The 18,884-nt window shown below is 58.5% G+C and overlaps 1 protein-coding gene across 7 annotated transcripts in view; it reads left to right on the top strand.

Moving 5' to 3' along the window:
• RUFY3 (RUN and FYVE domain containing 3) overlaps positions 1-18,884 on the top strand; it is a 49,984-nt gene extending 31,100 nt beyond the window's left edge. For 2 of the 7 annotated variants that reach the window (XM_029073010.2, XM_029073012.2), the window contains 13 exons: positions 132-193; positions 552-617; positions 1,635-1,704; positions 4,290-4,382; positions 4,904-4,987; positions 6,628-6,795; positions 8,747-8,844; positions 12,310-12,429; positions 14,591-14,690; positions 15,350-15,432; positions 16,471-16,498; positions 17,377-17,463; positions 18,661-18,884. In XM_029073010.2, coding sequence (XP_028928843.1) covers positions 132-193; positions 552-617; positions 1,635-1,704; positions 4,290-4,382; positions 4,904-4,987; positions 6,628-6,795; positions 8,747-8,844; positions 12,310-12,429; positions 14,591-14,690; positions 15,350-15,432; positions 16,471-16,498; positions 17,377-17,463; positions 18,661-18,804 — 1,203 coding nt within the window. In that variant the 3' untranslated portion in view covers positions 18,805-18,884. Of the gene's footprint in view, positions 1-131; positions 194-551; positions 618-1,634; positions 1,705-4,289; positions 4,383-4,903; positions 4,988-6,627; positions 6,796-8,746; positions 8,845-9,675; positions 12,061-12,309; positions 12,430-14,416; positions 14,542-14,590; positions 14,691-15,349; positions 15,433-16,470; positions 16,499-17,376; positions 17,464-18,660 lie in introns of those variants that run through there. The other 5 variants (XM_029073011.2, XM_029073015.2, XM_029073014.2 and 2 more) reach the window with 3 other exon arrangements.

Consider the following 18,884-nt stretch of genomic DNA (forward strand, 5'->3'; position numbering starts at 1 on the left):
TTCGGTCTAGCTCTGGTATTGGCTCGAGCGATTGAAGTTGAGAGGTGTGGGATTTGAGAGATTTTTCTCTCTGCCAGGACTAAATGTCATCTGGTTTTATATTTAATGGAGGAATTTCCATCTCTCTCTAGGTCGGAGTGATAGATTTCTCTATGTATCTCAAGGATGGAAACAGCAGTAAAGGCAGCGAAGGGTAAGTTCAAGACGAAGCCAGGTTTTGCTTCCTTATTGCCGGAATCTGTGGTCGAAGCCTGGAATCCTCGTCGTCGGTGGTATTTACTGAGTGCTCACTGTGTGAAGAGCACTTTACTAGGTGCTTGAGCACTGTACTAAGCGCACACGTCAATTCTCACTCTCATGATGGTAGGTGAGAAGCGTTGGAATTAAGACATGGGAATCAAGACATTGTTTTACACTGCAAAGAAAAGCAGGGTTGGGGGGGGGGTGGGATTCTCCAGGGTATCGATCTGGAAAGGGAGAAGAAATCATCATAAGTTTCAAGCAGTAGAGATCGTCTAAGTGTTCTGCGTTTTCTTTTTCTCTCTCTCTAGAGATGGTCAAATTACCGCCATCTTGGACCAGAAGAATTATGTGGAAGAACTCAACAGACACTTGAAGTAAAGAATTTAGACACTTGATTATCTGTAGGGGTTGGAGGGGAGGGGGTCTGTGTCGGTGTCGCCGGGTAATGATGGCGGATATCGCGGTCGCTCACCACCCCCAGTAAGAATCCACTTGTACTTAGAGGCGACGCTAAGTACCCAAGCATAAGCGGCTGGCAGTTGAGGTGGCCCTACTATCCTCAGCCTCTTGGCTTTTAACTTCTATCCTAGCAGCACGGCCTAGTGGATAGAGCACAGGCCTGGGAGTCAGAAGAATCCGGGTTCTTAATCCCAGCTCCGCCACGTCTCTGCTGTGTGACCTTGGGCAAGTCACTTCACTTCCTCTGGGCCTCAGTTCCCTCATCTGGAAAATGGGGATGGAGACTGCGAGCCCCATGTGGGACAGGGACTGTGTGCAATCCGATTAGCTCGTATCTACTCCGGCGCTTAGTGTCTGGCACGTAATCAGCGCTTAACAAATACCCTGGCCTTTATTATCGTCATTATTACTACTCCTACTCTAGTCATTATCCCAGATGGAAGGGGGCATCTTATTTAGAAGGGTGGATGCGCCTCTCCGTCCTTCCGGCCCGCCTCCCTAGTTATCTCGGCAGAGGATGGAGGGCGTCAAGGAGGGCACCGCCTCGCCTTCCTCTGGGCATCCACCCCTTGCCTCAGGGTTGCCCAGCAGCTGGCAGAAATGGCCTGAGGGAGGAAGTGGAGCCGGCAGAGCCGAGGTCCACCGCAGAGCTGGACTCCGGGGTAATAGAACCGGCTGAGGCAAAGACAGCCCAGGCCGAGTGCCCGTCTCCCCACGCCTCGGGTTTTCCAGCCAGGCCCGTGGTGGCTACTTCCCCTGGCTCTGGCTACTGCCCCTGGCTCCCCCGTTGATGCCGCTTGCTAGCAGGATGGGGTCCTGGGCCCCACGCCAGCCGGGGGAAACTTGGAGAAACGGGGGATCCGATCGGCTCCGGGCCCACCGGTCTGTCCTGGAGGAGGCCCCTCACACCCTGCTTTGCTTTCCACGGGCAGCGCCACGGTGAACAACCTGCAGGCCAAAGTGGACGCCCTGGAGAAGTCCAACACGAAGCTGACAGAAGAGGTAGGTGGGGCCAAGGGGGCGGCCGCCTCGGGTCACGTGGCTGGTGACCGGCGGGCATCCAGCTGCCCTCCTCGTTCAGAGAGGAGGCTGCCGGCGGGTGGGGATCGGGAAGGAGATTTTGCCAACTCAGCTGGTGTCCGGGAGCGGCTGCCTCGGGTGCCCCCGGCTAGTGCCGGCCCCCGTCGTAAATCAGTCAGTCGATGGTGTTTACCGAGCGCTTACCGCGTGCAGAGCACTGTACCGAGCTCTTGGGAGAATACGATACGGCAGATCTGGTGGACACGTTCCCTGCCCACAGTGAAGCAGTGTGGCATCGAGCCTGGGAGTCAGAAGGACCTGGGTTCTGATCCCGGCTCCTCCACTTGTCCACCGTGTAACTTCGGGCAAGTCACCTCACATCTCTGTGCCTCATTTCCCTCAACTGTAAAATGGGGATTAATACTGTGAACGCTATGTGGGACAGGAACTATGTCCAACCTGATTATCTTTTATCTACCCCAGCGCTTAGTACAGTGCCTGGCACATAACGAGTGCTTAACATTAACATTCCTCTCAGCAGTGTGGGATGGAGGAGGATGTCACCGGCGGAGCCGGCTCAGTCATCCAGCCTCGGGGTCCTCCTTCAAGGGGATTCGGGGGGGGACAAGCGGGTCTGGCGGACAGGGAGGGATGGACCCCAAGGGCCACCGTGGGCGGGCCAGGTTTTTCTCCCATCGGACTTGGTGGGACCCCTTAGGTTGTTGGACAATTTTCAGCTGGAAGGAGGGCTGGGCACGGGTGAGGCAGCCAACCCCAGGGAAGACACCAGACTGTAAGCTCCTTAAAGGCAGCTGTCAAGTCTGCTAAACTCCACTGGATTGTACTCTCCCAGACGCTTGGTACGGTGCTCTGCACGCAGGAAACTGTAAGCCCCTTGGGGGCAGGCGTTGTGTCTATTCCCTCTGTTGGATGGTACTCATCCAAACGTTTAGTACAGTGCTCTGCCCATAGTAGGTGCTCATCCAACACTAGTGATTGACCCTCAGGGTTTGGGTGAGGAGAAAACGGTGAACTGGTTTCCTTCTGGGTTGCGCCGTTGGGTTAACTCCTTCTCCTTTCCTTTTGGGGTTTTGATCTCAACCTTACTCTTTCCCACGCAGCCCTGGGAGAGTGAAATGAGGTTCTTTAACCTGAAGTTTTAACTCGAAACAGCTGCCCAGAGTAGCTACTGGGATCGCCTAAAAGGCCATATCCGGCCCACCCGTTGGTCAAGGCAGGAAAAGCCGAGTCCCATCCGAGCGTTGTTTCGAACTTGGTTTTAAGAGCCCCGTTCTCAGAGGGAGTCAGAGGCCGAGGGTGGTGATTACTGAGTTTTGCCGCGGCCGGGGGTCTCGGCTCCCCTCAGCCCACCCTGTCACTCGCCGCCCCGGCTTGGGGGCCAGGAGGAGCTACCGGCAGAGGACGGGGCTCCCTGCCGGCCCCGGGCGGAGGGCGGGCCGCGGCTGCCCCCGTGCAGCCTCTGAGAAGATCAGGGTCCGGAGGGAAAAGGCAGGAGCTAGTGGCGAATGAGGGGGTGCCGCGAGGGGCACTGTCAGCCGGGGGTCCGTCGGGTCACCCGCGCTGGACACGTTGGTTGGGCATCACCCTGGAGAGCACCATCGTCCCTCTACGGGAAGCAGCGTAACCTAGTGGATAGAGCCCGGGTCTGGGAGTCAGAATCCCGACTCTGCCACTTGTCTGCTGTGTGACCTTGGGCAAGTTGTTTCACTTCTCTGGGCCTCAGTTACCTCATCTGGAAAATGGGGATTAAGACTGTGAGCCCCATGTGAGACAGAGACTATGTCCAATCCGATTGTTTCTACCCCAGGCTTAGTACAGGGCCTGGTACAGAGTAAGTGCTTAACAGATACCACAAGCATATCATCATCATCATCATCATCATGTAGCAAGGTCTCACTGGGCACCAAACGAGCCCTGTCCTAGGGCTTGGGAGCCTGCGGCTGCTGGGAGAAACTCCTGCTTCCACCCTTAGGGACCTTTGCAGTCTAATCTAGAGCTGTTGGTTGCGTTTGGTTTTTCTAAATGGTTTTTGTTAAGCACTTACTATGTGCCAGGCACCACACTCAGCACTTGGGTAAATGCAAAATAATCAGGTTGGACACAGTCGCCGTCCCTCATGGGACTCACAGTCTTCATCACCATTGTACAGTTGAGGTAACTGAGGCCCAGAGAAATGAAGTGACCTGTCCAAGGTCACCCTGCTGACAAGTGGCAGAGCTGGGATTAGAACCCAGGTCCTCTGGCTCCCCGGCCCATGATCTATCCACTAGGCCACGCGGCTTCTCTCCTGCTAACACTTTATCAATCCTTGCAAGGAGAACATCAGCCTTGACAGGTAGGCTGTGAACTTTTGAAAATTCTACCCCACTGCTCAGTACAGCGCTTGGCACATAGTAAAAGCTTAACCAATTCTCCAGTCATTATTATAAATTCCCCAAACCAAACGTCACTGAACAGAGTCTGTCAGTGCCCTGCTAGTCTTCCCTCGGGGCTGAGGGGAACGGCCCCGGGAGAAGTACCCAAGGACTTGTCCGGTTTGGTTGCAGCTCGCCGTGGCCAACAACCGGATCATAACTCTGCAGGAAGAAATGGAGCGCGTCAAAGAGGAAAGTTCCTACATATTGGAGTCCAGCCGCAAGGTCAGTTCAGGATGTTTGGAGGCAGCAGCGTGGAGATCGAGGGCTGGGGGACTCTTTCGGGGGGAGGGGGGGGACGGAGGGTGGTCACAGGTGAAAATCTTCTGCACCTGAAAACCCTATAATATTTTCCCATATAATATTTCCCGTTAACATTTCCCATATAACATTTTCCCATATAATACATTTCGGTCCCGGTTCTTGGTGCCCTGTGTTTCAAAGCGCTCGACCCTCATCTTTGAAGGAAGAGGGCGATTTCAGAGTCCTCGGGTCGTGGACGAGTTTCCGGGTGTTTTCACCCGCAGAGCGCCGGCGACCGGTGTGGAGATGGCGTTCATTTTGACGGCACCTGGGAAGGACGTCATTTTCATTTTGTCTGTCCCATCGTCTGGGGTCCAGATCCCGGGAGACCAAGGAAGGCCGCATACCGTCTGCAAGGCTGGGCCACTTTACTGCCTGCTGGGTTGCAGGAGGAGGAGGAGAAGGACCGGTTTTGACGGGTTTTTCCCGTTGGTTCATTCCAGGTCACTAAGCAAGAGAGAACTGCCGACGGACACGCGCTGATTGAAGCGAGAAAGCACTTGAAGGAAGAGACCCAGTTACGGCTGGTAAGCTCGCGCCGAGATCCAAGAGTTCAGGGATCTCGGTTTTAATGGTTGAGCAACAAAAATCACCTCCCTCAACGGCCAGGCCCGGGGGAGATGGACTCTTGTCAGGCTTCTGGAATCCTGAGCTCGTGCCTTAGCCATTGATGGTTACTTTTTCAGTGAGTTTCACCTTCCGGAAGTCTGGCGGGGCAGAAAAATGACCCTCTGCCTGAGGAGATCATAAAAATTAAAATAATTCGTATCCTGGAATTTGCAGCAGGAGACGCACCTGCACACCGATTAAGTTTCAGGCAGTGGACCCTAAAAGAAGCCCTTAGCTGAAGAGGGACAAATTGATTGTCCAAAGAATTAGAAATAAAACCAAAAACCAAAGTAAAACCACCTCAGCCAAATAAAATTGCAAGCCGACCCCCATTTTGATCACCGATCCGGACCCCGCCGCCCCCCGCGAACAAATCGGCCCAAGCTTGTATTGGGCACGGTTAATTTCTACTGAAGGGGAAGGTGCTGTGGCTTTGGGGGCAGACGTGGGAGACCGTAGGTGATGTCCGTTTCCTAAGGAAAGCTCTTCATTTATCTTTAAGACTTTGATCACAGGTGAAAATGTTCAGACGACTGTCCCAGACAGTGACAGGCCCCCTCAGGGAAGCGGCTTTTCTCTCTTTAACACGTCAGTTCCACCAGGGAGGGACTGAGATTAATGAATTCCATAGAGGGTCAGGCACCGGGGGCTTGCTTACCCCTTCCCTGCCCTTCTAGCCTGGTGAGGCTACAGGAGAGGGAGGGTGGGTGGGTGTTGGTGGAAGGATAGAACCAGGGAAGCAGCACGGCCCAATGGATAGAGCACGGGCCTGGGAGTCGGGAGACCTGGGTTCTAATCCCAGCTCCACCACTTGTCTGCTGTGTGACTTGGGTGGGGGTCCCTTAAGTCTTCTGTACCTCAGTTTCCCTATCTGTAAAATGGAGATAAGGCCTGTTCTCCATTCCTCCTAGTCTGCGATCCCCATATGGACAGGGACTGCTTCTGATCTGATTAGCCTGTGACTGCCCCAGGGTTGAGTGCAGTGCTAGGCACATAGCGCTCAGTGAGTAGCATCCACATTGTTGTTATCTGAATGGTATTTAAGCACTGACCATGTGCCGGAAACTGTACTCGGCGCTGGGGTAGATACAAGATAATCAGGTTGGGCACATGGAGCTCACGGTCTTATACCCCTTTTTCCAGGTGAGGTAACGGAGACACAGAGAAGTTAGGTGACTTGTCAAGGTCACACGGCGGACAAATGGCAGAACTGGGATTAGAACTCAGGGCCCGACTTCCAGGCCCATGCTCTTTTCTCTAGACCACACCGCTTCTCGTTGAGGGGCGGGGTGATTTCCGCACAGCAGGGCTGGTTGTAAGATAAAATGAGATGTGCACTCTCTCTTTCTCTTTCTAAAACCCGAAGGCTTCTCAGGGTCTTCCCTCACCCCCCACGCTCGGTCCCGTCTCCATTTCCCGTAGAGTAGCGACCGTGGCCGACGGATGGGTCGGGGGGACTCGTCGAGCGCCCACCGTGGGCCGGGTGCTCTGTGAAGCGCTCAGGAGGGAACGAGCGGTGGAGTCGGTAGCCGTGGTTTGTCTGCTCGTTGCGGGGCAGGATGTGGAGAAGGAGCTGGAGGCCCAGATCGGTATGAGGCAAGAGATGGAACTGGCCATGAAGATGCTCGAGAAAGACGTGAACGACAAACAGGACGCCCTGGTGGCCCTCCGCCAGCAGCTGGACGACCTCCGGGCCCTGAAGCACGAGCTGGCCTTCAAGCTGCAGGTAAGGGATGACCCACCGCCCCCCGCCCTGACGCAGCAGGGCCTAGTAGGCCTGGGAGTCAGAAGGTCACGGGTTCTAATCCCCGCTCTGCCGCTTGTCCGCCGTGTGACCTTGGGCAAGTCATTTCGCTTCTCCGGGCCTCAGTTACCTCCTCCGTAAAATGGGGATTGAGAACGCGAGCCACGGGTGGGACGGGGACCGCGTCCAACCCCGTTTGCTTGAATCCAACCCAGCGCTCAGTACGGTGCCTGGCACCTAGTAAGGCGCTTAACAGATACCACAGTTATCGTTACGGTTACTATGAAGCAGAAGTCGGCCGTCAAGCTTAGGAAGGGAGCAGAATGGCAGAGTGGATAGAGCGGGGGCCTGAGAGTCAGAAGGATCTGGGTTCCGGTGCCGGCTCCACCACTTATCTGCTGTGTGACCTTGGGTGAGTCACTTAACTTCTCTGGGCCGTAGTTACCTCGTCCGTAAAATGGGGATTAAGTTGTGAGCCCCACGCGGGACACTGTGTCCAACCCGATTAGCTTGCATCTACCCCAGCGCTTAGAACAGTGCCCGGCGCCTAGTAAGAGCTTAACGAATACCATTAAAAAGAAAAAACCTGCAGTAAGAGATGACCCCCCCCCCGCCCCGAAGCACTAGCTGGCCTTCAAGCTGCAGGGGGGAGTGGGCGCCTAGGCCACTCCGAGGAACAGCCCCCGAGCCGGGCAGGAGGAAAGCCAGGCTCTTACCCCCCTTAACAGGAGGGCACCCCGCCCCCGCCCCCTCCCCCCGCCCGGCCGGTCCAGCCCTGCAGGACTCAGGTCTGGAGGCCGGGGTGTCCGAGAGCGGGGTCTCCGCCTCCTTCCACATCCGGCAGACCCCGGTCCGTCCGACATTCGAAGCTCCCGAAACCCCACCTCCCCCAGACTCTCTCCGACTGATTTCCCGACACCCTGAGCCGTGTCGATCGACCAGTGGAATTTATGGAGTGCTTACGTAGCACGGTGCTCTGCACGCAGTAAGCGCTCAGTAAATACTATCGAATGAATGAATACCATCGATTGATTGCAGGGCACTGTACCGAGCGCTTGGGAAAGTACAATACTGTGCAGAACTTTACGATACAGTCCAGCCATATCATCCCTTCGGCCAACTCTAGCACTTAAGAACTCACTCACAGCACCTTCGGCGTTCACGTAGATACATCCACTCGGTTTATATATTTTGACCTCGCTAGCGGTAAACGTTTCTGTGTCTCTCTCCCCCTGGTTTGCGTCTAAGCTCCCTGTGGGCAGGGAACATGTCCCTTCTCTGTTCTCTACTTCTCAACCTCTGAGTACGGTGCTGCTGCGCAGCCGTAAGAGGCGACTGATCTCTCAGCTTCCCTCCGGGAGGCCCCCGGATTCCTTGAGCGTACGCGGAGCGTCGCACGCTGTACCGGGCACCTACGAGAGGCACCCGCAAAGGACCTGAAGGGGGGATAATAATAATTACGGTACTTGTTAGGTGTCATGTGCCAAGCACTGTTCTAAGACTGAGGTAGATTCATTCAATTGTATTTACTGAGCGCTTACTGTGTGCAGAGCACTGTACTAAGCACTTGGCAAAGCGCAATATAGCAATAGAGAGAGACAATCCCTGCCCACGACGAGCTCACAGCCTAGTTAATCAGATCGGTCACAGTCCCGATCCCATATGGGGCTCCCGCTCGTGATCCCCATTTTACAGATGAGGGAACTGAGGCCTAGAGAGGTGAAATGGCTTGCCCAGGGTCCCCCAGCAGATGTTTGGGGAGCCAGGATTAGAACCCAGGTCCTTCTGATTCCCAGGCCCGCGCTCTATCCACTGAGCCGCGCTACTCCTGTAGATCTGTAGCCCTTCCTGTCGCGGGGCCGATTCCCGCCCCCGCCCCCCCCCGGGCCAGGTTTCGCCGTCCCCCGAGCTCATGTAACCCTCACCCCTCCAGAGTTCAGACCTGGGAGTAAAACAGAAGAGCGAACTAAACAGCCGCTTGGAGGAGAAGACCAATCAGATGGCTGCAACCATTAAACAACTGGAACAGAGGTAAAGCACCACGTGTCTAACGAGGGGAAGAAGGACCTGAGGCTTTGGATAGTGGGGGACCGAGGAGAGGAGAGGCACGGGGATCGGGGCTGTGCAGGCGGGAAGGCGGTGGATGAAGCTGGGCGGAGGTAAAGGAGTCCCAAACCGGGCTGTGCTTTCTGCAAAACGTCGTAGAGGTGGAGATTTTGAGGCAGGGATGTTAGACGGCCAGTCCACCCAACAGGACCCGTCCCGCCACCGCCCCGACCCGTGAGTGGGTCTCGTCTCGGCCAGGGCCGGTCACCAGGGGGCAAGGGGTTCGATGAGGACGCACGGACTGGAGTGTTTGAGGGGCCTTGACAGAATTTGCCTTTTCGCGCCGCGCCGGCCCCTCCTCAGGGTGTAGGGAGGCGTCCTTGGATCGATACCCCGGCCCTGCTGAGCTGTGGGACCTCGGGGCTTCGGGGGATGAGCCTCCGGGTGGCCTTAGGGCCCTGGCTGGGGGGGTTGTCCGCAGCCCCCGAGATCGGATCCGCCGGGAAAGGACTCGTCCTCACAAGAGTTAGGGCGCGGGGGCTTCCCCGGGGAAAGAGGGAGGCCTCGGCGGGGGGAACGTGTCGGGGGCAGAGAGTCTGTCCGCCTTGGCCCGGCCCCGTCCCGACAGCGGGGCCCACCCGGACCGAGGAACCCCGGAGGTGAATGATGCGAGCGGCGTCTGTGCCATCCATAATCTGACTGGATCTTTTGTCTCGCTGTTCTTTTCGTTTTGTTTTTTCTCTCTCTCGTCCATTTTCACCATTTTTTTTCCCCCTCCTCCCTCACCCCCCTGCCTCCAACCCCTCTGGTATTCAGCGAAAAGGATTTGGTGAAGCAGGCAAAGACCTTAAACAGTGCAGCAAATAAACTGGTCCCCAAACACCACTAGGCATTTTGCCCCGCGGTCACTCCCAACTCTGAAACCACAATTATAACTATAAGGGGGGGGATCCTGAGAATTGTTCAAATATCGTCCCCCCCCACGGTCCCGAGTCATCTAAAATTGGCCTGGAATTGGAGGGTTTTTCAAATCATTGGGGTAGGCGGGGTGGGTTTTCTTTCCCTTGTTTTTTCCAGAGCTAGAGAATTGGGTGTGAACTCCCCCATCGTTTTGCCAAATACACTCCGTCAAGCCACGATCGAATTGGCCACCAAATCATCCCAGCAGAAAAATCACGAGGCCCCCCTGCGAAGTCAGGGCCGGCTCCGGGGGCGCCCCGCTCCCTTTTCTGTCCCGTGTCCTCACCCCCTTCTCCCCCCGTGAAGTAGCGATGAAGAAAATCCAGCCCCGGTGTCCCCAAGAGTAGTGGTCTTTGTGTCCCGGAACGTTCCCCCGCCCGGGCCTCCGCCCGGTTCAGCCCCCGAACCCAAGCCCCACGGAAATCTCTGCCCCCAACTCGGTCGTCACTGACTAAGACCGCTTGCAGCTCCTTTGCCTTAGTGACTGGAGTAAGGCGAAACGGCCCTTTGCATTCCTCTCCGACCCATAGAGACCAAGTAAGCGAGTAGGTGTCTTAGAATAACCCGGTAGCATGGTTACCACAGTGAAACCTCCTCCTCCTCCTCCTCTTCCTCCTCCTCCTCTTCCTCCTCCTCTTATGCCGCCTTCTACCTCTGCCAACGTCCCGCCTCTGCCTCGTACGGCGACCGTCCGGCCCTCCTGGGCTCCTCTGGGAAAGGAGGCGGCTCGACCCCTTTCCGGACCGGCCCGCTCTCCCTTCCACCGCGGCCTGGGGGACGGGCCCGTCCTTGCCTCAGCGTAGCTAGCGAACGGCGGGCCGGAGACCGGCCGGCGGCCCGACGCCGGTTCCGTTGGCTTCTGGGTTTCTGTCGCTCTAGAGACCGGGCGCTTCGCAAACCTGGCAAACGGGCGAGAGACCGACTCAGTCTGAGGAAAGCGTTTTCAGCGGGGGTAGAGAGAGGGCGAGCGTCTATCTCCCGATCCGCACGAGGTTTTGAGACGTAAGGAGAGGGGGTTTCCAGCCGAAATGGGAGAGGGCGTCCTCTTCCCGCCGGGGATGAGTGGCTGGAGTGGCCGTCCTTCCCGGGCTTCGGGGGGTAGACGGCCCTAAGAGAGGTGAGACTTCATCTGAGAGAAATCCAGCACTTCGGTGCTCTGCCCAAAGCGAGCCCTCAGTAAATACCGAGTGATGGATTTCGGAGGTGAGCTGGGTTTAGGCCTTCCGCTCTGTGTGGGGGGCATCGGCAGGGGTCTCGTCTCACTCTTCCTCTCCCAGCTGGGTTCGGGATGAGGCTCTTCCGCAGCCGGAAGGCGGAGAGAAAGACTGGGAGGGCTCCAGCAGGGGGTCCACGTAGCCCTTTCCGCATCCGGAGAGGCTGGTGGCCGGGGCCTGTTGACGAGGCCCCGGCCGCCGTGGTCCCGTCCCGCCCTGATGAGCCCACAAGTGGACCTAAGCGGGCAAAGGATAAGTCGCTTGCTCTGATCCAGCGTTCAGAGAGGAGCCGAGACCATCGTAGGGGTCGCCATCTCCCGAAATGGCCTCAGGGCCCTTTCGCTTGGCTTTGAATTTCTCTTGACCGGCGCTTTAAAGAAGTCCGAATTACCCAGTGACGATCTCACGCCCTGCCCTCGCCACCCCTCCCCAGACCGCAAACCCGGGGGCCCCGATGGGTGCCTTCCCGGACCCCGTGACGTCTGGCCTCACGGAGAGAGGAGGCGTCGAGCGGGAGGCCCAGGAGTCGGGACGTGACTCTCGGGTTCCCCCGGACCTCAGACAAGTCCCGGAGTTGAGGCGTGGCTCCCGTATTCTCCGGGGCCTCGGAGAGGGCCGAGGCTCCAGCACTTCCACTGGAAGGCTGAAGGAAGAGGAGGAGGAGGAGGTGGAGGAGGAGGCTCAGTTGCCTGGCAGGGTCCTTCTGGGGGAGGTGGGCAGCCCCCCCCCCGGCCCGAGAGGCCAGTCCCTGAGGGGGGCGACGGGCGGAAGCGGCGGAATGCTAGCGCCGGCCCCCGCCCCCGGACCTGACAGTGAAGGGCAACCCCGCCCCTACACAAGCCCCGGCGACACGTTAAAGCTGAAATGTAACCAACAGATCAGAAAACAGAAGCCAGACAGATCCGACTTTAAATTCCGTGCGCGTGGTAAGGAATTAACAGCGACCACAACGAAGAAGTGACGTTTTATTGTTTATCATCTAATGGCTGTAAACTGTAGTACTAGAATAAAAAAACCTGGAAAACAAGCTGCTCCCGCCTGGCTCACCTTCATCTCGCTTCTGTCCAGACCCGCCCCTTCTTCCCCTCCCTCATCTTTCCGCCTCTCGACTGACCCGTCCCCCGTTTCTCCTCGTCCCTTCTCTCCGCTCCCCCCCCCCCCCCCGCCCCGCCCTTCCACCGTTGGGTCGCTTTTTATTTTGCGGCTCGCGAGCTGGGTCTCCGCCCCCCACCACGGCTTTTGTTTTTTATCACAAGTTCATGTGGCTCGCACCCAGATTGCGCCAGGCGGAGCGGGACCGCCAGTCGGCCGAGGAGGACAACCGGCTCTTCAAGCGGGACTTTGGCGACAAGATGGACAGCCTACAGCGGGAGGTGGACAGGCTCGCCAGGCAGCGGTGAAGAGGGGGCAGCTGGAGCCGGGAGGGAGGCGGGGGGTAGGCGGGGGAGGGCCCCCCGCCTCGCCGGACCTCCCGGTGCCTTTACTGGAGAAGCCGCGTGGCCTAGCGGATGGAGCACGGGCCTGGGAGTGGGAGAGACCTGGGTTCTAATCCTGGCTCTGCCTTTTGTGACCTTGGGCAAGTCACCTGATTTCTCTGGGCCTCGGTTACCTCATCCGTAAAATGGGGATCAAGACTGTGAGCCCCATGTGGGACAGGGAGGGTGCCCAACCTGATCAGCGTGCATCTACCCCGGGGTGGCGCTTAGAACAGTGCTTGACACGTAGTAAGTGCCTAACAAATACCACTGCCATCATCATCATCATTCATGGGGTCCCCCTCCGGTCAGCCCCCGCTTTACAGACTTTGGGGCACCGAGAGATGGAATCCCTGGGGTCCAGCTGGGTGTGGGGGTGTGGGAGTATTCATTCAGTAGTATTTATTGAGCGCTTACTATGTGCAGAGCACCGTACTAAGCGCTTGGAATGTACAAACGGGTAACAGATAGAGACGGTCCCCGCCCTTTGACGGGCTCACGGTCGAATCGGGGGATTAGATTAGATCGGGGGGAGAAGGGGAGACTAGGGCCAGAGGGCAGCTCTTAGTCTCTCAATTGTATTTATTGAGCATTTATGGGGTGCGGAGCACCGTACTAAGCGCTTGGTAACAGACACGTTTCCTGCCCGCAACGAGCTTACAGTCTAGAGGCGGAGCTAGACATTAATATAGATAAATTATGGCTATGGACATAAGCGCTGTGGGGCTGGGACCGTGGATGACTGAGGGAGCCAGTCAGGGGGACACAGATGGGAATCGAAGAAAAGGAAAAGAGGGCTTAGGCAGGGAAGGCCTCGTGGAGGAGATGGGCCGGCGCGGCCGCCGTGAGGGGGGCCGGCGCGGAGGCCGCCAAGGATGGACCGAGGCGGAAGCGTCCTTTGTGAGGAGGGGAGAGTGTCGTCTCCGAGGACGGCGGGCAGAGAAAGGGACGGGACCGGGGAGGTTAGATAACAGTGAGGCGGTGCTGGCCCACACTCCCCAGAGAGAGCGGCCTTGCCCCGGGGCGCGAGAGCTACCCACCCGGACTTCCCCGCTGATGGTCGCCGGGGCCGGACGCTCTCCGAGCCCCCTCGTGAGGAAGAGGAAGAATATCCGTTTAGCGTCTCAGTCAGTCCGTCGAATCTATTGAGCGCTTACTGTGCGCAGAGCACCGTACTAAGCGCTTGGAAGGGTAATAATGTTGGTATTTGCTAAGCGCTTACTATGTGCCAAGCACTGCTCTAAGCGCGGGGGTAGATACGGGGTAATCAGGTCGTCCCACGTGAGGCTCCCAGTTAATCCCCATTTTCCAGATGAGGTAACTGAGGCACAGAGAAGAAGAGTGACTTGCCCACAGTCACACAGCTGACAAGGGGCACGACGGACGCATTCCCTGCTCACAACGAGCTTACGGTCTAGAGGGAGTGAAGAGTGTGAGGAAGGGCGGTCGCGTGTGACGGTCCTTCCGCGCTCCCGCGAGAGACGATGCCGACGGGGTCTGCTCGGAGAGCACAGCGTGCGGGGTTCTGGGCGACTTCAGCTCTCCCGCCCGCCTCAGATGTGCCGCTTTTCCTTGCGGGAAAATCCCTTTGTCGTCGGGAGCGGTGGCGAAAACCCTCGGAATGACGGGGGCGAGGGGGAAGGAGGAGATCGTTGGGGTTGCGTTAGTATCGGTCTGTCAATCACTGGTTGTAGGGTCCTAGGGGGCGGGGATCCCGTCTACCAGCTCGCCAGGCTCTCCGGTATCGTGCTCTTTAGACCGTAAGCTCCTTGTGGGCAGTGGACGGATCTACCGACTCGTAGTCTCCCAGGCGCTTAGTACCGTGGTCCGCACACAGTCAGCGTTCAGCAGATACCGCTGTCTGATTGGTGACTTGCCCAAGCCCTTAGCACAGTGCTCTGTCTACAGAGAGCGCTCCGTAAATTCCGCTGACTGATTGGTACTCCTCACCCGGCCCGGCGAAGAGAACGAATCGAGACCGTTGACCTTTAGTCGGGAGCTCGGCGCACGGTAAGCGCTCGATATATCCCGCTGACGGATTGACGCCGGCCTTCGGTCGGTCTCCCCCACCCCCTGCCGCAGGAGCCATCTTGAGCTGGAGCTGAAGCGGGAGAGAAGCCGGCGGGGGCAGGACAGCCGGCTCCTTCCCGCGAAGGGCGCCCAGAAACCAGACCCCAAGACGGTAAGGTCGATTATTCCCACCCTGACCCATTAGCCACTCGGCCTCCTCCCGCCTGTCGCACCGTCGGGAGCGGCTTGGCCTAGTAGAGCCCGGGCCTGGGAGTCAGAGGGACCTGGGTTCTGGTCCTGCTCTGCCCCTCGTCTGCTGTGTGACCTTGGGCAGGTCACTTCATTTCTCTGTGCCTCGGTTACCTCATCTGTAAAATGGGGATCAGCGTACGAGCCCCCTGTGGGACATGGAGCGTGTCCAACCCGTTCACCTTGTATGTACCCCAGCACTTAATACTTGTGGTATTCGTTGGATGCTTTCTATGAGCCGGGCACTGTACTAAGCGCTGGGGTAGATACAAGCGAACGGTGCCTGGCGCTCAGTAAGTGCCTGACAAATACTTAATAAAAAAAAAAAAATGAGACGGAATGAGACGGGCCCAAAACAACTGGATTCTCAAGGATCCTGGCACTGAGCCTTGACCCCGTTGGAGGGGGAGGGCAGGTGAAGGGGGGCTTGCGGTGGCCCACCCGGTGGTCTCCCAGAGGCCCTTCCCGGTGAGCCCGGGGCGTCCGTCCCGTCCCAGCGAGGGGCCGGACGCAGCCGCTGTGGGGACATCGGCCCAGTACCTGCCCGGTTTCACTTGCCATCCGGCTGATTTCTCTCTTCAGGTTGGAAGGAGGCTCGGACCCCAGGAGGAAAATGCTGCACTCGGGAAGCCCTCGGAGGACGACTCCCCGACCCGGCCCGCCAAGTATTGACCGAAGTGACGAAGGGGGCCGGGAGGACCGGGGAGAGGCGCGGGCGAGGTCACGGAGAGGCCCGAGGGCATCGACCGGGGAACGGGGCCAGTCGGGGGCGGGTTTGGCAGCCGGGGCGGGTCAGTCGGTCGATCGTATTTATCGAGCGCTTACTGCGTGCGGGGCACCGTCCTGAGCTGGCTCAGAGACGAGGGAGGTCCGAGATCCAGGGGCCGCCATTCCAGGCTCCCCTCCCGTTCCCGACACGGACCTGCCCTCGCCTTCCGGTGCCCGTGGTTTCCCTCGTCCAGCCTCGCTGACGTCACCGAGGACTTGCCGCCGGGCCGTGCGCTTGGAAAAGTCCAGTGGGAGCAAAACGCGGGCTCCCTGCCCTCGGGGAGCTCCCGGTCCCATGGGGAAGGGTTATTCTGTGCGGTGGGATTACATCCGTCCCCTCACCGCTTCCCCTGCCGCGCTGAACCCAACCTGGCATTGCTGGCGGCCCGTCACGGGCAACCCTCTCTCCTCCGTCTCGTAGCCTTCTCCCGCCTTCGTTCTCTCGCTTACCGAGACCTGGGCAGTAAGGTAGGACGGGGACCGTGGCCGAGCCGATCATCTAGTACGTACCCCAGCGCCTTATATAGCGCCTGCCACGTAGTGAGCGCCCAACAGATACCATCGAGAAAAGCCAAAAGAGAACCGGGTAGGCGGGCGGGGATGGTCCTGGCCGCCGGTTTAAAGCCGACGTCTCGGGGAGAAGGCCCCCGTGGTGGAGTGTTCAGAGTCCAGCCCCGCCCCGGACCGCCGCTTCCTGAGATTCTTTGCCTCGGCCCAAAGCGCCCCCCGGAACGCTGGTTCCCACGGCGGCTGTCCCGGAGGGCGCGGAGGGTCTGATGGATCGCCCCAGTCAAACCTTGGGTCCCCCGGGGCTCCAGACTTGTCGCCTTCCGTCGGCGAGCGGGCCTGGCCCCTCGGGGTCCGCCCCCCGGACTCCTCCGGGCGGTGGGGCCGGGGGTGCCGCGCCGACCCGCCGCTCTCTGTTTCCTCCTCAGGCCGCAGCCGCCCCCGGAGGACGAGCAGGTAACTCGGCCCGCGGGGGACGGGACGGGGCCGGGTTGGGCAGCCGTCCGTCGACGGTCCCGCGTGTGGGGCCCCGGGGGCCGAGACCGGGACCGACCCGGAGATCGGACTCGTTGGTTTCCTAGCCCCGAGGCCGGCGCCTGGGGGAGAGACGGGTGGCGAGGCCGAGACCCCGAGTCCAGGCCCGCCCACTGCCCATTCCGCTCCCTCTCTCTGGGTGGGAGGGACGAGAGCCCGCTCACGATACAGAGGCCCTCTGCGGAGAGAAATCCACAGAGAAGCAGCGTGGCTCAGGGGAAAGAGCCCGGGCTTGGGAGTCAGAGGTCATGGGTTCCAATCGCAGCTCCGCCACTGGTCAGCTGTGTGATTCTGGGCAAGTCGCTTCACTTCTCTGGGCCTCCGTGACCTCATCTGTAAAATGGGGATGAAGCCTGTGAGCCTCACGTGGGACGACGTGATGACCCTGTCTCTCCCCCAGCGCTTAGAACAGTGCTGTGCACATAGTAAGCGCTTAACAAATACCAACATTATTATCATCATCATTATTATTATTATTAACTGGCTGGGCCCGGCCTGGCCCGGCCCCCAGAATTGGGCGCTCCCTCCCTGTCGGGCTTGATCGGAATCAGGGCCAGCGCCACGTGCCCAGACGGTAACCCCTAGGCTCTCACTGACCCAGGACTAGGGCCGAGCGCCCCGATGCCCCCTTGGCTCCGGGCTGGTGGCCGGGGCCGGGGAACAGAGCCGAGCGAAAGGATGGGGAGAGGAGCAACGCCCCCGGGGGAGTCTGTGCCGCCCCCAGATGGGAGCCCGCTGAGGGGAGGGTGTCCGGGGGGCAGGGGAGGGAGCCCGACCGTCCGTCCCCGTCGGTGCCGCAGGATCAGCCCGCGCGCCCCGGGAGGTCGCCGCCGTGCCAGCTGTGCCAGGAGGAGAGCAGTGTGAGAAGGACAGAGGTAACTGCTCTGGTAGGAAGATCTCCGCCCCACCCTCTCACCAACCTGACCGCCAGCCGCCACTATTCTGCGGAGGCTGCTGCTGCTGCCCGAATTGTACATTCTAAGCGCTCAGTACAGTGCTCTGCACACCCTAAGCGCTCATTAAATACGATGGATTGAATAAATGACTGACCTTTTCCCGGGCCTCGGCCCAGCTCACAAAGAGCGAGAAATCTCCTCTTTCCCCACTCCCTTTTGCACCGTTTTCACTTGCTCCGTAATTCATCCTCTCCTAACCCCGTATATATCTGTATATATCTGTAATTGATTTAACTGTTTATTCACATTGGTGTCTGTCTCCCCCTCTAGACTGTGAGTTCACTGTGGGCAGGGAACTTGTCTGTTGTTAGATTGTACTCTCCCAAGCGCTTAATACAGTGCTGTGCATACTATAAGCACTCAGTAAACACACTTGAATGAATGAGCTTACAGTCTTGTATTTATTGAGCGCTTACCGTGTGCAGAGCACGGTACTAAGCGTTTGGGAGAATACAATGCAGCAATAAACAGACACATTCCCTGCCCGCGAGCTTACGGTCTAGAGGTGGGGAGGCAGACACGAATGTAAATAAATTATAGATGAGTACACAAGTGCCGCTTCCGGGCCCGGGGAATGAGCAGAGGGAGGGGGTCGGTTGGCTCATCTGCAGAATGGGGATGCCGATGATCCTCTTCTCCCTCCTACTCAGCCTCTAAGCTCAGTGTGGGTCCCGATTATCTCGTAGCGACCCCAGCGCTTAGTGTTGTGCTTGGCACATACGAAGAGCGGGGCAGATAAGCGATGTTTAACGGATACCGCAATTCATTATTATTATTACCGTTCTTATTACTGGGCACAGACCGCACTAAATGCTTGGGAGAGAACAACAGAATCGGTCGACTCGTTTCCTGCCCACAAGGAGCTCACGGTCTAGACGGGAAGGCAGGCGTTAAAATAAGTTATGGATCCTGTGGACGGTGAGCTCGCCGTGGGCGGGGCACGTGTCTGTGGTGCCGTCCAAAGCCTTTAGTACGGTGCTCTGCGCACAGTAAGCTCCCAGTAAATACGGTCGATTGACTGATAGACCCGCGGGCCCGAGAGTGGGGGTCTAGATAGTAGCCCAGCCCTTGAGCTTACGGTGTACGTGTCCCTTCCCTCCCCATTCCGTTCTCTCTTCCCCCCGGCAGGTCGTGTGCAAGAACTGCGGAGGGACCTTCTGCGAGACGTGCTCGTCGCACAAACTGCCGCTCCCCTCCGGCATCGGGCCGGAGCGGGTCTGCGACGCGTGTCACGGCCAGCTGATGAAGCAGTACTCGGCCAGCCCCTCCTAGGGCCGGGGGCGGGCCGCCGGGGCCGGGACTCCCGGCCGGGGGTCCGGAGGGGGGTCCGGCGCCACGCTGAGGGACGGAGT

This window comes from Ornithorhynchus anatinus, chromosome 10, assembly GCF_004115215.2.
Source record: "Ornithorhynchus anatinus isolate Pmale09 chromosome 10, mOrnAna1.pri.v4, whole genome shotgun sequence".
Classification (NCBI taxonomy): Eukaryota; Metazoa; Chordata; class Mammalia; order Monotremata; family Ornithorhynchidae; genus Ornithorhynchus; species Ornithorhynchus anatinus.